The following is a 16,802-nucleotide window of genomic DNA, read 5'->3' as shown; positions in this document are numbered from 1 at the left end:
GCAGGAATGGCCCCACACGTAACAAGTTCCCAAATGTCCATGCGTCTCCATTTTTTTCTACACAAAGTGACGGGAGCTGACCGAAAAGGAGGACTCTCAGACACCATTTTTTGTGTATACGTATGTTGAGCTCTAACGTGACACTGTTCTATATTTGTTGACAACACATTTGTTTATCTAACCATTTTCATCAAGCAGGATCTTCAAAAACGTGGAGGCCAAGTGGCCCACACACCATGGGCACCCTGGCAGCCCTCCCCAGAACAAGCCTGGACGCTGAAGGCCCTGGGGGCACCCCCGGTTGTAACTGACACTTGGTGCCTCATGGCAACCTGAGAAATCTGTACCCGAACCCAGATCGCTCTCTGTTGAGCCAGAAACTAAGGAGCCGCCAGAGAACACGCCCAGATAGTCTATATCTGCCAATCGGCTTCCAAAGCCGATGAGGGACACATTTTCAAGCAGGGAAAGTCTTTGCACATGTATTTTGTTGATTTCCTTTTCTTAGCATCCTGGGAAGTGTTACTGGGGCTGAGGAGCAGGTGTACTACTAAATCCTTCACCATGAGAAGGATGCGTTCAAGTTTGCCCTTTCTGGGATCTTGGACGACTGCCCCAGCAGAACTGCGGGGGGCTGAGGGGGGCCTAGCCTGCCCGTGGTTAACAGGAATCCTATTCCAACCCCTCTGCTCTCTGTCCCCCCACCATCCCCCCTGTAAGAGCTTGGCAATATTTGCTAAGCTGCATTTTATTGAATATGGTTATTTCCCCAGAGGACTTTTATTCAGAATTAGACCCATGATTTCACCTCCTGGGGGCCGGAACATTTTCCTAGGAAGAAAGATCTTGTTCGTCTATCCAAAGAAATAAAACGGAGGTTTCCCCAGGCCTCCAGATTTTAAGATTTGAGTTGGCAGGCCATCAGAATGTGCTCCCATGTCCCCATCTGTGCCCTTGTCTCTTCTTGTTATTCTCGCTGGTTTAATAGTCTGTTTATAAGCTCCACAAAGAAAGGACGGAGGCCAGCCTTGCTCACTGCACTCTCCCCAGCTCCCAGCACGGAGCCTGGCCCAGAGAAGGGGCCTGGCCCAGAGAAGGGGCCTGATAACGACTTCTCCAGTGAGTCAATGAGCGCTGCCCTTGCAGGGTCAGTACGACACCGGCCTCCTGGCGCTTGGAAAGCTGGCCATCCCTTCTCTGAGCTCACAGCAGGAAAGGGGTTTCAAGATGATGAATGTTGATATAGACAAACTGGAGTCAACCTCTCACCCTGAGACCTGTTTTGCAATCTATCAAGGGCAAAGGGCACCTCTTGCAAATATCTGTTAAGGGGCCAAGAATCTGAGCCGGCTACCCTGGGCTGCTACTTTCCCAGCTAACATGGTAAATTTGTGTCCCAAGTTACCTCTGCTGAGTTCAGTGCCCGTATATGATCTCTCAGGATGGGCTGGCTTCCGGGGCAGGCTGTAGGACCCTGAGGTTTGGGTACTTGGGCGAACATGAGTCCTGCATAGGGCAGGGGCACCATCTGGACCGCCAGCCTGGGTGAAGGTCGCAGCCCCAGGATCTGGCGGTCTCGCCAGCCCTCCCGAGCCACCTGTAGCTTACCGCTAAGAGGGTGGGGAACGGTGAACTGCCTCTGATTGGCGCGGACAGGAAGGACACTCTGCTTCTGGCCCAGGCTCTCCTTCTGCTGGGCTTTTCTCTGCTGTACCATGTGTTCTAGCTTCTTCAGACGTTCTTGCGAGCGAGAAATGAACTGAGGTTTGCGGACTTCCAGGGCCTCCTAAGAGGAGCCAGGAAAGCATTTTCTTTTTAAGAGAAATGACGCAGAAAGGCAACACATCTGCCTGATCGGGTCGAGAGGCTGATGCACGAGCACATCCCAATTTTCTCCCAACACCTCATGGACAGATGGCAACAGACACGTTGGTAACATAGGTCTCAGTCAGCACCAAGGGCCCCACTGCAGCACGACTGACAGTCACCAGCAGCAAACTGTGAGTGCAAAGGCACACCTCCGCCCGTTCCTTCTCCTCTCTGTCAATTAATCCATTTGCAAAATCTGAATGCCCTAAATTCCATATTCCAAAGTGACACAGCGGGGAGAGGAATGGGGGCGTTCCGAGTCAGCTGCTTCTGCAGGGAGCTGGCTGCCTTGAGAAGCACAGAACCAGATCATCCTCCCAGCAGGAAGCATGTGTCTTTTCAGGAGAAACAGTCATCATAGCTAACGGAAACACCTTCTCCTCCCGGGAAGAAAGAGCCGGCAGGAGAGCTCTGCCTTTGCAGAATGGTTCTGCAAGCTCCATAGGGGAGGTCAGAATTCCCGTATTTCCTCTCCGGCCTCAGCTCTCGCTGCACCCGCCACTCCGTGCATGGACGAAGCCCCTAACACAGACTTACTGAAAAGGAATAACCACCACTGACGCACTCTGCTCTGTGCTAGACACTAAGCTCAATGCTTTATGTTGTCTGAGAATCCCCGCATTGATTCTGGAAGGCAGATACACTTATCCCCATTTGACAGAGGCAAAAACTGAGGCTCGTCGTAATTTGGTAGATCGCCTGGCGACCCTCAGCTGTGGGTGTCCCATGCTTTTCCCACCCTGCCTTTCACTGTCTTAACCTGATATTCCTCACAAACCGCTGTTCAAGTTGATACCCTGCCTGGAGTACCACCCCCAGCTACACCCATTTGCTCAAGTCTCGGTTCTCCCAGTAAACTGCCAGGTCTCCCTGTTCAGCCTGAGCATACTGGTACTTCATGGACCACCCCGCGCGGGTGATTCACACACGTGTATCGTCATGCTAGGCTGTGAGCTCCCGGATGGCAGGTGCCCTATCTCCTCCATATCGCATCCCTTACAGCCACTGCCCCAGCTCTGCAAATAGCAGGTGCTCAGCACAGGCCCTCTGGAGGTGCTGCCAGAGTGTAAACGTCCTCTGCCTCATTCCTCTCCCAGCCCTCGGGGAGCTCAGGGTTTCCAGGGAGAGGGCGACGTGGGCTCCATCCGTGTCGTGTTCGCGCCCCTAGATGCTGTGCCAGGAAAGGAGTCTCTCGGCCAGTTGGCCTCCAAGGTGCCAGCCCCAGGTCCCAGGCACGAGTCACTGGGGCCTGGAGAGATGGCCCCTGGGGACGGCCTGTGGGCCCAGGCGTGGCTGCTGCCCCGGCTGCCCGCCCTGAGGATGGAGGCTCAAGCTGCTTTGGGAGCACGTGAGTCTCTCACAGTGGGACCACCTGGGGGACAAGGGTGCAGGGCCGGCAGGTGGAGCCTGCTGCACATCAGCAGGGCTGTTGACAGCGCATCATGTGTCTCCCAGGAGGCGTCGCTGGCTTTCTCCGGACTGTCTGTCCTTCTAACCTTTATATGTATTTTTTGAACTTTAAAAACTGTGTACATATTACTTCTACAACTGGGGAAAGACGCAAAATGAGAGCTTCCATATCCTTGAACTCAAGGCCATGACTTTGGGACTTCCTTAATCTTTCAAAGGCTTATGTTCTTATCTGAAGATAGGGCTGTAGGGACTCCTGCCTCACGGGGGTGCCATGAGGATGCAAGGCCCTGACGCCCATGAAGTGACCCTCTCCATGTCTGGGCACCAGAAAGTTCTCAACATAATGCTGTCATTGCTCCAATCACGGTCACTGCTGATGTTATGCGATCCCCATCCTAGCCCGGTGGAGCAGACATCATCATCTCCTTAGGCCCAGAGAGGTTAGGGGACCTGTCCAGAGTCACACAGCCACCAGGAAGCTGAGTCAGGTCTCCAGCCTCAGAAGCAGAAGTGAGGTCATGTGCCCACAGGCTCCCCGGGAAAAGTCTCCCCTTGGCGGGAATCACGCTGGGACGCACGGAAGGCCTTACCTGCAAGGTCAAGGAGCTTGCGGGCATTTGCGGGCTCCTGGAACAGTCTTCTGGCAGGTCGTGGGTCTCTGGTCCCTGGGGGGTTTCTGGCTCAGTGGGTGCTGGCTCGGGCTCGGGTGTGGTGGGCTGCTCACTCTTCTTGCATTCCTTTATTTTAACAACCAAGTCACAGCACGTGTAATCTCCTGCGAGAGATTAGAATTCCATTTAGAGAGCGCCCAGTGATTTTCTCCTGGTTCCTCAAGGCCATGAGACACAGAAGACAATTTTGAAAATAGAAACACCAGTGGGTTATTAATGGGCCTCGTTAAGCCCACGAGGTCACGCCTCATCACAGACCCCCAGCTGCCCTGGTCACGGGGAGGCATGTTCATAGGCAGCCAGACCTTGAGACTGGCTAGTGATGCCGTGGAGGTATTCCCTTGGCTTTTGACGTTCAAAATGCCTTTGCTCCCGATGCAAAGAAACTTTTTCTATTCTGTGCTTCCTATTATGTGTGTCCTGTACAATTTTTTCAGTTGGGCTGTTTGGGGACCGTGTATTTTACTTTATCTTTGCTACGCTAATGATGTAAGACAGAGGAACGGTGTTCAATTATCTATCCCTCCCCTTAATCTACCAGAGACTAGCCCTGGCTTTACATTCATAATTGGAACTCTCTCTGTCTCAGCGTGGGATTGGGCCCCATCCTGAAGCCATTTTGACATTCCTTGGTGGAAGAGATCAGAGGATGAGTTGATGCCACAGCATTTCGGGCAGGGTTGCCTTCGGGGTGGTGAAAGTGGGCGACTCATACGTATTCACTTACCACTTACTGACCAACTGCTCCACTTGGAACACAGCGTCTGTCCCAGCCCACTATTCCCATCTGGGCTCCCTGACTCCCCTCACCACACGAGCCCTAACCACAGCCTTACCAACCCTCTCCGGTTCTGAGACTCACTGGTGGTCCCCTCACTCCTCGTACACGCGCCTTCCGATCTCCACGAAGCCCCTTTGGTGCCCACCCAGTGACCTCCTACCTCTAGGCTGAGCCTGAGTTTTTCAGGAAAATGCCCCCTCCTGCCTCCTCTGTGTACCTGCCGTGGAGCACACTTCACATACTCAGCAGCATCAGTGGGCCCGTCACAGGATGCTTTAACCCCACAGGCCTGTGACTCCCTTGAGGGCTGGACCACATCATACTCACCATGTCTCTCTCCACACTGCCAGCCCAGGTGCCCAGGAGCAGCTAGTTCTGTTGGGTGTGGAGAGGTGGCCACAGGACGCGTCTCCATGGTCCCATGAATCTCTTAACTGACCCCCCATTATAAGCTCCGCCATTCACACCCAGATCCTCTGTGGTCTGGACCAGCTGTCCTGTCTCCACCCCAAATCCGTCAATGTTCCCTACTACCTACATGCCCTACAAGGAGAGCAGACTTCTCATGGCTCGTGCATGGTGGGTGTTGCCCTCCAGCTACCAATTTTGATGCTCTACCAACAACATGCTGCTTAGAGGTTCGCAAATCCTTCTTGTTCTTCTAAGCATTTGCTCCAGTTTTTTTTTTTTCTGGAGATTTCCCTGTGGCTCCCCCATCCCTGCTTCAGGCCTAACCACTAACCCAGATATCTGTCCCCCAACCCCCTCCGGCTAGAGCTAATTACACTCTCCGTGGTACCGTTTCCATCTCTTGTGAACCTTTATTCTAGCTCACCCTATACTCAGGGAAGCCACGGTTTCCTCCCATCCTTCCCCTCCACAGATGCAGTGATGCAAGGGCAGCCCTGACACACTCATCCCCTCCATTGCTCACGACAAAGCTTTGCCCATTATCTTCAAAGTCTCTACTACTGTGGCCAGTCCTCCCCAGTGGCATGGTCTGTACTCATCTCTAGCCAGTCTCAGCCTCCCTGCCTGGCCCTCTCCCATCCGGCCTCCACACTGTCCAGGAGACAATCACCTTCAGAGCAAATCTAATTAGGTCTCTTCCCCTTCAAGGACTTGGGCCAGGCTTCAGTCCAGACTCTCTTAGTGGATTTATACGGACCTTCCAACTCGACCCACGGGACCTTGGATTCACACTAGCCTCCCCTCCACCCCTGCACTCTGGTCCCCTGGACCCCAAATCAGCCATGTGCTCTTTCCATCCATTCTTTGCTTTGCGTGTGCTTTTCCCTCAGCCTGCAATGCTCTTCACCTTAGGGGCTGATTTTTAAACCTCTAATCAGCTTTCAAGTTCTTTCTCAAAATCATTTCCTTGAGGAAGATGTCTCTGTCCAGCCCCTCCTTGCAGCATCTGGGGCCGTCCTCAGCTTCCTGATGGCTCACCACAGGCACAGTTACAACCCCGACGTCTCTGGTACCGGACTGAGAGCACCTGGAGGGCAGGAAGCACCGTGCACAGTACCTGGCACACAGTAGGTGTTTAATAAATGCTTCTTTGATGGTATACAGTGGGTATTCAATACATACTCCTTTAATGTATTGATGAATAATGGGCTAGAGATTCACTTGGGTTTCAAGAAACAATGTTTTTATCAATTACCGTAAATATTTTAACTTTTATAATCAAAGCTCTATAATCTTTTCCTTTCTGTCCTCATCCACAGCTCTCTGGGAAAATCTTTAGAGTGATAGGAAATCTAAATTTTCCTCTGTTATAACTGGGCACCACAGATCTTTTTTCTATTTTATTCCTATGTTTTTCTAGATATCAATGGCCGCTGTAATATTCGTAGGGGTCAGCCACTTGGCCTTTAGAGAAATGATGGCCTGGTTTGACTTCTGTGAGAGGCTGAGACGGGGACCTATCTTCAAGGCACTGTGAGGTTAGTGCACTCTGTTTGTTGAGTGCCTGGCACATGTGGGGTCTCCACGCCCCGGCCATTATCCTGGCCAGTCAGTTACTGAGGACCACCCTCAGCCTGGCGCACCCGCTTCCTTCAGGGCAGCCACCCCGCGTCTCAACTGTTCCCTAACGAGGCCCGAGAACCTGCCAGGCACCTGGGAGCAGCCTTCTTCTCAGCTTCAGGCAATGCTGGCCTTGTGCACAGTAGGGCTGGGATTCCCTGACCCATGCAGTGCTGTCTTCTCGCTGCTTGGGAGGTAGAGCTTGCCCACTATTTAAACCTGCTGGTCCTGCTTCCTTCTCTGCTTGTACAGTTGGAGAAAAGGCAGATTCCTAAGGGAAGCTCAAGTGAACCAGGGCCCAGGAAGACCCTGCACCGTGTTCCCTATGAAGATTAAGGAAGAATCATCTCAACCCTATACCTCCCTCGCTCCTTACCTTCCAGGAACTCTCTTTCTATCTGAACACCGTGGTCTTCCTGCAGAGATGTGCATAAATCTTGGAAGGGGCAAAGGGACCCAGGTAAAGGGATGCTGAGTTTCGGGAGGCTTTGCTGTTGCCTCTCTGCAGGTTCAGAGAGGTCACTAGACTGACAGCTGTTGCTTGGAGAGCTAGACCCATCAGGAAGGGGATCTTTAACCAGCTTCCGTTCCACTGGGGGAGCAGACACAGTCACATGTGCTCCTTCCTGGTGCTTCTCGCGGCTTCCAGAAAATACTTTTGGTTCTACTAAAAATAAAATGGGAATTGTGCTCAAAACATCTGATGAGCCCACGTCTAATGTGCCGACTTCTGCACGCCACGCTCTCCCAGAGACAGGCAGATGGGCTGCAGTGCTGCCTCAAGGGGACGGGCGCCATTGATGCCAACGTGCATGTGCTGACCCAGCAACGACACGTGGTCACCAGTTCTGGCCAGACGTCCCCGGGGTTCACTCGGGAGCCCCTCTACATGCACTGCTCTCATGCACGTGGCTCTGAAGAGACCGTGCTCCCTGGTACCCTTCGGAGCTCAAAAGACCTTCCAGACAGTAGATAACTGAATGGGTGGTTTAGCACATTGACTCTGGGGGAAGATACCTTGGGTTCAAATCCCCCCTCCATCACTTATATGCTATCTGGCCTCATCTATAAAATTGAGATAATACTGTAACAAGGTAATAATGTTAAATATTATATGTTTAATTTTAATATATTTATTTTTGTAATAAATTTACCTATTTAAATAATAAGCAATATATTTATGGAATGTATATAATCATATTTTATATGATAAACAATGTAAGCATATTATTAATATAAATACTAAATGTTAAAATCAAGGTAATACTATAACAAAATAATGATCCAGCTAAGGTGTTTAGCACAGTACCTGATACACAGTAAACATTTAATAAATGTTCATTATCATTATTATTCCAGAAACGATGATGCCAGGTTACGTCCTATGGCAAGTGCAGATGCAGGATGTAATTCATCAGCTGTCTGTGCTCACCCCTAATAAAGCAGTGGGTCTAAAAGGTGTACAGTGTGTTGCTTGTTGCCACGTTGTAATATCAAAGGTCTGGAAACCACCTTATGCTCATCAGCAGGAGACTGTTAAATAAATTACAGCACTTCCCTGCTTTACAGCAGTGAAAAAGAATAAGACACATGCTCCTGGGTAGAGGGGGAATCATCTCTAAGATACATTATCAAGTGAACAGAGTGTGGACAGTGTGCCAGATCTGCTTTCCCACAGTCAGTGCTAATGTGCTCAGAACATCTTTGGAAGAACCCCAAAGACCCTGGGAACTGGACTGTCTTGGGAGAGGGCAACTCAGGACCAGGAACTGGGGGCGGGAGAGAGACTTTCTTTGCACTCTCCACCTGTTTTGTACTCTTTGTTTTTGCTTGCTTGCTTTTTCTTTTGGAATACTCTATAAAGTTTTAAAAGCTATTCACTTTAAACAAGGCAGTGACTCTTAACCAGGTGCCGTCTCCTCCCTATGCTGAGGCCACCTAAGGGGAGACAGGCACGCCTGCCGGTGGGACGCATCCAGACCTCCTGCATACGGGGGGCAGAAAAAGGGTCCTGGGAACCACTGGAATAACTGAGATTCTTGGAAGATTCTCATCATATTTTCTGAGATGTCTTGTACACAGAAAGGAAATGAGCCCATGACTACCAGGCACTGATTAGAGTGGTGACTTCTCTTAAAATGCCAGTTGTCTGCAATTCCTTCCAGCCTCTCTGTCCCTGAGTCCTGGCATCCCAGCCAGTGAGGACAGGCTGAGCGTGGTGAGGCCGGCAGGGCAGTGGGAAGAGGTGGAACACAGACGGTCCCCTCGCTGGGTGTCCTGGCTGTGGGACCTGAGGCAGGAGGGCCAACAAGAGGGTGGACCCAGCATTCCTATTCCCACAAACAAACAAACAAAATGAAGGTAAAGTACCCCCCTGGGTCCCTGTGCCTGTACGTGAAAGTCCCCCCAAATGGTGGTTGTTACAGACCTTATCATTTAGAGAGGGATATGGCCTCCTATGGAAAAGTTGGGCTTTGCTAATTTGTACAGAAAAATCTTTCCAAGCACGTATTTCAAAAACTGTCAATTCTGTTTAAGTATAAAAGAGCATAAGCCAAAAAAGTCCTAAAATAGTTCTTCCTTTCTCCGTTGCTTCCTTTTATTAGAGGTTCTCTTAAAGAATCAAAAACCAAAGTAATTATCAGTGATGCAGTCCCAATCTACTAGTTCCATCCTGACATTAGACTCTTTAAATAAATGGATTATTTATAGACTCATGGAGAGCTAACTATCTGCTACCTATTTACCTACCTATTTTTTAATTATCTAACTTGCTATCTGGTTTAATGTAAATTCTTGCATGAACGATTCTACGCAAGTCAGATGTTCCAGTTGTGACTTGAAAGAGTTAAAACAAAGCCTCCAAAGTAGAATGTAGTTGGTGAACTGGGGAAAAGAAAAACATGCAGTCAAAGAAAAACCCTCCTGACAACTTATTGATCGGGGCTTTTTGTGGATTCTGAAAAGTACAATCATCAGCCGTGAAATGATCCCCAGGCAGAGCCTTTGCCAGGAAACATGGCAGTTTTTCCCCCCACACACTCTGCATGCAGGCTGTACTCAGAGTTCTCTATTCACGGCTCAGATTTTAAACTACGTCACTTCCCGTGAAGACCCGTCACCTCCACAGGCTCTGCCCGTCTTAGGAGAAGGTGAATCACGCAGCAGCCTCTAGCAGAGGTTTCTATTTCTTGGGCTGAAACTCAGAGCCTGATTCCTGAGGTTGATGCTTGGAGGGGCTGGGGTCCCGCAGGTTTCCTTTCAACAGCCACAACCCCCATTCCCTTCTCTAAAACGCGATACCCACTGGGTTGATATTCTATAGCTCAACTACTCACTAGCTAAGCTACTCAACTAGCTCCAGCAAACTCACCTACTCAGAGCTGAGCCAGGCTCTAGGACGTAAACCCAAACCAGCCAAAAGATCTGCCCGACAGTCATGAATTCCCTCTATTAAACTCTCATCTTTGACTCAGAGACGAGCTCCTTGGACCATTACACGGTGCTTCTCTGTGCTCCTGCAGAGCTCATTTTTTGTTGTGAGATGTATTATATTTGTAATTAAAGATATTAGAGCACCTACGAGCCTCCTGGATTAAGAAGCAGAACTTTCCTTGGGCTTCAGCTTTCCTATCTGAGCCCCTTCCGGATCATACTCACCCAGACAGAACCACTTGCCTAAATTTTGTGTGGCCTGACTCACTGCTTTTGTCTCTAATGTTCCCACCTATGTAAGGATCCATAAACAATATATTTTCAATACCAAAAATCTGAAGAGCAAGCACAAAGCAGCTGTTTTAAGGTAAAAAACATCACTGTACCCGTTAGGAAAAAAGCTTTCAGAAGAGTTGAACATCTCAGGGCCATCGCTTCCCTGAGACTTGATGGGATGTGATGCTGGGGAAGATAGTGATGAGCCGTGAATGAGTCCTGAAAACAAGGGGCTGACCACAGTCAGGGCGTCAGGCAGGGCTGGCAGGCAGCAGTACAATCAGGGAGGGCAGTGGGCTGTGCTGGATTTTCTGTTCCTGACCTCACCATGTCCAACTGCAGACCTCAGGGCTAAGTTCCAGCAGGGCGCTTCTCTGCGCTGAAATGTGGGCCCTGAGCTGCCCCAAGTGCAGGGCAGGGAGGGGAGAATGGAGACCTCACCGACACAGCATCAAGACCGGCCAAGAAGAGACTTGAATCTGGGGCAGGCTAGGGCACCACCAGCGCACGCAGATCCTTAGTACAAAATGAGGAAAAGCTGCCCGAGCCTCAAGACAAGGTGCCTCCACGGGCCAGAAAGTGTCACAATGAGCCGATTTGATAGAAAAAGATCCCTTACTGCTTCTTTCCAAATATCGAGGTGATACATAATCTTTCGTGTTCTCAGACGAGCCCCACGCTGTCACACAATTCTAATAACTGTGGCAATTCGGGCTCACGATAGGAAACGAGCAAGTGGAAGGCGGTTGCTAAGCAGCGGACCAACACAGTCGCCAGACTCTGTCAGTGGAATCGCAAAGGATGAGCGAGAAAACCATGAAAACCACACATAGTCCCAGAGAGCATAGCTGTATGGGGACCCTTAACAGCCCAAGGCAGGTAACTAACATAGGGGACACAAAGTAGAGTCATTTATCCAAGTTAGCTTAGATTTGTTACAGGTGTTTTGGTGTCAAAACTGAAACCAGCTCTCTAGAAAGATCTTCTCTTAGGGTTTGGGTCTCAGCTCCATACACCTTCCTGCCTTCTAAAACCAGCCAATCAACCAAAGAGATGTTTCCAAGCAAAGCAGCCTTCCTTGAATCCAAGGCCACATTTTCTCCCACATTTTAATGTTTTGGGAAGTTATATATTCTCCCTTCAAACGCTAGACCATCTCACAACACACTGTCTTAGAAATAACAGTAACTGAAGCTTGTGTTGATATTTCTGGGTCATCAATAAAAATACCAGTTTCTAAATGCAACTACAGTGGGTCTCAGGCTCTCCTAAAAATCTGATGTTACTTGCCACTACCCTGAGTGGCCCCAGACTTCCCTCCACCCATTACCACCTTTTTAAAGCTCCTGCATCTACATTTTATGTATAGCTTACCTATCTGATCTTCCTGCCTCACCTGTGGGCTTTCCTCCAGCAAACCCCATAACTGTGCATCTCACTGGAAATCAAAGAAGTGAGCTGGAGAGGACTGTGTATCCATCAAATGGAAAGCCACTCTGAACAGCGCCCGTGGGTGAATCGCGGACACCCTCACTTTAGGCAGGATTTTGCTGTCTCCAATTTTGACACAGGGACACAGGAGGCTGCTGCTGAGGGGAAAGGAAAGGTATTCTCTGCTCAATACATGCTAATTCTTGGACACAGATATCACTAAAGAGGAAGGAAAAGGCGGTAACCCTGGGTACTCAAAACACACACAATTTCTCCAGCAGGTGAAATTCTCTCCCCTTTTAACAGGAGAGAAATCCTTAAACTACCTGCAATTACAGTACACAGAAGATGACATAAAAGAGTCTGTTGATGACCCATAGAGAAACAACCAACAGAGAAAGCAAACAACAAGCTTTTACAATGGACGAGGCTGGTGGGTACTTTCTCTGCTTTTTAACTGGTAAAGGCTTCATCTTCTGGCAGCAGATGAAAACTTGATTTCCTCATGGAAAGAGGTGTCCATTTGGTACCCTGCCTCCCACCCGATCTAGACTTCTGTTTAAAATCAGCCAATAATTGTTTCAGCATATTTCCGCTAAATTTCTACACAGAGATGTTGCAGCCCTGGCAGGGAGTCAGAAAGGGGGGAAAGAGGCAGGGGGCAGCAGCAAACGAGATAAACGGCTCCTGGCAGAGAGGATCGGATCGGATCAGATCGGGAAGAGAAGCTGTGTTTGGGAACCTGCGCGTCCCAAAGCCCATCCACTCGGCGGGAGCAGAGCTGGAGCTGGCGCCTTCAGGAAGAGAAGAAATCAGGGGAACAGACAGCAACTTGAAGGTCAGACAGCAAGGATTAAGGGGCGTCCAAAGGCAGCGGGGCCAGCGGAAACACACGAGCGAGTCCTTTCCTTTCCAGGAAACGAGACTTCCTGTCCATATGAGCCCTTCCTAGACAGTAAACAGGTTTCTTCTGCTGTAAGCGGTAAGTATTTCTCCCTAAAGAAGGAGACCTAAGTGGGGAGGGGCCACGGCCAAGAAATAAAACCGACTTGGGAAAAGTGGTGGCAGTAGCTACAGACCTCTAAAAGGAGCCTTCCCTTTTTGGAACCTGGAGCAGATATGGGTGGTGGGGGGTGCCGACAACTGTTGTTAAGATGTCAATACGGTGTTAGGACAAAATAGGCAAGCCCTGGCATTGGAAGAACCCTGTATTCAGAGGGAAAAGGGGGAAGATGCAGTAAGTTCATTATTATTGTTCTAGGGTCAAGCTTCAAGATACCATGTGGGTTAAAGCCACTGTGGAGAACTGTATGGAGGTTCCTTAAAAAACTAAAAATAGTTACCATATGATCCTGCAATACACACACACACACACACACACACACACACACACAGAGAGAGAGAGAGAGAGAGAGAGAGAGAGAGAGAGAGAGAGAATGGAATACTACTCAGCCATGAAAAAAGAAGGAAAAGCCATTTGCAGCAACATGGGTGGACCTGGAGATTATCGTACTAAGTGAGGTAAATCAGAGAAAGAAAAATATTATATAATATTGCTTATATGTGGAATCGAAAAAGAAAGATACAAATGAACTTACTGACAAAACAGAAAGAGACCCACAGACATAGAAAACAAACTTATGGTTACCAAAAGGGAAAGGGGGAAAGGTATAAATTAGGAGTTTGGGATTAACACATACACACTACTATACATAAAATAGATAACTAACAAGGACCTACTGTATAGTACAGGGAACTTTACTCAATATTTTGTAATAACCTATAAGGGAAAAGAATCTGAGATATATATATATGTATGAATCACTTTGCTGCACACCTGAAACTAACACAACATTGTAAATCAGCTATACCTCAATTTTAAAAAATGATAATACGTGGGGAGTTTTCACACAGCTTTCATGTACAGTAAAGGGTCATTCATGCATTGAGAGTATCTAGAATGGACACTGAGAAACTGGACGGAGCTCTTTTTCCAATTATGTCATTATCCTAGAGTTTTAAGACCGTTGAACAAAAATCTCAAAACATACGAAAAAATATTTGGGAGGCAAAAATAAAACCCACACATACATACACACATGCACACATGAAAACACATACAAACCTGCCTGTTTTCTAATAAATGAATTACCTGGACTTTCTTGCAGGTGATAAGAGACACAAGTTCCAGTCAATGATTAGATCACACCTTTCTACCTGACACCAAGGAAACACAGTCCCAAATTATCAATTGTCCCATAATCCTTTATCCCAAAGCATGACTCAGATTCCTGAAGCACAGAAAAAACATTTTAAACTTTTCTCAAAACTTGCTGCTAGTTTCCAAAAGTGACTATTTGAGGTGATAATTCTTTTCAGTAAGGCTTATTTCCTTTTAAAAATCATTTTGTAAATTATAAAAGCAATAAATTATCACTGTCAAATTTGAAATATTAAAAACATAAAAATCTTTGACAATCTGTCACTCACAAAACTGTTCACAGTGGTTTTCTCTGGGAGGCACAGCACATTTCTAGTGGAGTAATACACGGCTGTTTCCCCCTTTCATTTCCATTTTGGGTATAGCTTGTAACTAGATAGGACCACCCTGTGCCATACCAGTGGTACACAAAAGCACGGGTTCATTATCATACTGTTATTTGGGAGATTTATTGCTGTTGATGGCCACCTTTCCATTCTGTTTAATAATTCTGTCAGGCTTTCATCTCTCCTCCTCCTCTGGCTTTTCCCGGGTGCTCTGAGAATTACCAAGCAGGTAATGCTGCATGGTAAAAACTGATAAAGAAAATCAAACCGACCTGCCAGGGGTCAAAGGGAGCAGCAGAGAAGAATCTTAGTTAAGGCTCCTGCAGAGTGAAATGCCCGCTCAGAGCCAGGTCTCATCCCAGAATCATCTGTGTGTGTGTGTGTGTGTGTGTGTGTGTGTGTGTGTGTGTGTGTGCGTGCGTGTGTGTGTGTATTACCTGCTCTTTCAAAGAAATTTCTTGACCTCTTTATCTTCAATTCAACAACTATCCACTGAGTACCTACTATATACCAGGTACTGATATAGAATGCTTGGGATGCAGCAGGAAAAACAGTAAAATTCCTGATCTCATGTCAAGGACTGCTTGCTCCAGCCCCTCCTACAGCCAATGACCATCACTTCCAACCAGCTCCCAACCAATGACATCACCTCCACTCCCATAACCAGTACCATCAGCTCCACTCCTACAGCCAACAACCGTCACCTCCACTCCAGTCCCCACTCCTACAGCCACACTCCATACCTGAAATGTACCCATACCCAGAGATGCTTCTCCCCTGAACCAGTAAATGAAAACCTCCTACTCTCTGACGAGATCCAACAACTCTTTCAGCTCACAGAATGCTCCCTCCATGCCTTTAACATCATCACTGAAGACCTTAAGTCCCCACCCCCTCTGGTAGACTCGGCTGGTTGCCTACTCAATATCCATTCTTATCTTTCTTCTTAACTCAGAGAATCCTCGTTTTGTTCAAGGTGATAATGGGCCCAGCTAAAAATTCACACTTTGCTGTGGTGTGCTACTGCTCCAGCCAGTGAGATATAAGCAGAAGTCCTTTGGGAGAACTTCCGGGAGGGTCTCAAGAGGGGAGGTTCAGCTGGTATTCACTGTGGATGTGGACGTGATGGCTGGAGTCCTGGCAACTATTCTACAAGCATCATGATGAGGGTCACACCTGAAGGAAAGTGGAGCAGAAAGCAGAGACGTGAGCTCCTGAGGACACTGCGGGCCTGCTATACCTGCCCCAGATTGCCCACCCTTAGATATCTTTTTTTTTAAAGTGAAGTCTAGTTGATTTACAGTGTTGTATTAGTTTCAGGTGTACAGCACAGTGATTCACTTATACATATGTATACATATATATATATATATTCTTTTTCAGAGTCTTTTCCCTCACAGGTTATTACAAAATATTTAGTATAGTTCCCTGTGCTATACAGTAGGTCCTTGTTTGCCCACCCCTGGATTTCTTTTATAACAAAAATAAACCCTTACATTTTCAAGCCACTGCTTTTTGGATGTGTTGTTACTCAAAACTGAATGCAAGTCGTAACTGATCTGACCCCACCTATGGAGGTATGGGTCTGGATCGGCCAGGTTAGCGGTAGCATGCATCAGAATCACAGGGAGGCCTTGTTGAAATCCACTATCCAGGGCGGCCCAGCTCCAGCGCTTCCAACTCGGTAGACAGGAAGTAGAGCCCAGAAATGGGCATTTCTGAGTTCCCAGGTGGTGGCCCTTAGGCTGCGGTTCCAGGAGCCACACTTTGAGAACTAGTAAGTTAGGTTACGGTGCGGTAAAGAAACAAAGAACAAAAACACATTTTTGTGGCTCAGTACCTGGCTACTGAAACTGTGGTCTGTGAACGCCACCACCGACCACACCTGGGACCTTGTTAGAGACGCAGAGCCTCAGCCCTCACCTCTGACCTACTGAATCAGAATCTTCCCTGGAGCCCCTTCCCAGGTGGGCACAACACAAGTTACACCCCCAGAGTCAGCCCAAGGGGCTCTGCTCATCACAGAGGCTCGTGGAGGCTCCACCTGGGCCTCTGCTTCTGTGACCCCTGAGAGAAAGGGCACAGACTGTCTGCACTGGCCCATCAGGGCTTCCACTCCCAAGTCCTCCAATAGCTCAGTTTCACTGGCCACAGCAGACTGTCAAAGTGGACGGATGTGCAGTCCTGCCACGCACCACAAGGAGAGCACGAGTGTGGAAGAACAGCCTTAGAGACCCCAGACCAGCCTTCCAGTTTCCCAGCCTCTCTTATTCCTTCAGCTGCTCTCAGACTAGGGACGAAGGACATTCAAAAAGGTACAAGTACAGGGCTTCCCTGGTGGCGCAGTG

General features: G+C 48.5%; 1 protein-coding gene across 1 annotated transcript in view; it reads right to left on the bottom strand.

Annotated features, from left to right (window-relative positions):
- CUNH10orf90 (chromosome unknown C10orf90 homolog) overlaps positions 1–16,802 on the bottom strand; it is a 91,090-nt gene that overhangs the window by 25,526 nt on the left and 48,762 nt on the right. The window contains exons 5-7 of the mRNA XM_007451184.1: positions 7,142–7,432; positions 3,873–4,057; positions 1,609–1,786 (exon numbers count right to left, since the gene is read on the bottom strand). Coding sequence (XP_007451246.1) covers positions 1,609–1,786; positions 3,873–4,057; positions 7,142–7,432 — 654 coding nt within the window. The remainder of the gene's footprint in view (positions 1–1,608; positions 1,787–3,872; positions 4,058–7,141; positions 7,433–16,802) is intronic.

The sequence above is a fragment of the Lipotes vexillifer genome, unplaced genomic scaffold (assembly GCF_000442215.2).
Source record: "Lipotes vexillifer unplaced genomic scaffold, Lipotes_vexillifer_v1.1 scaffold248, whole genome shotgun sequence".
Classification (NCBI taxonomy): domain Eukaryota; kingdom Metazoa; phylum Chordata; class Mammalia; order Artiodactyla; family Lipotidae; genus Lipotes; species Lipotes vexillifer.
Note: the sequence above shows the minus strand (reverse complement) of the source record. Positions and strands in the feature narration are given on the sequence as shown.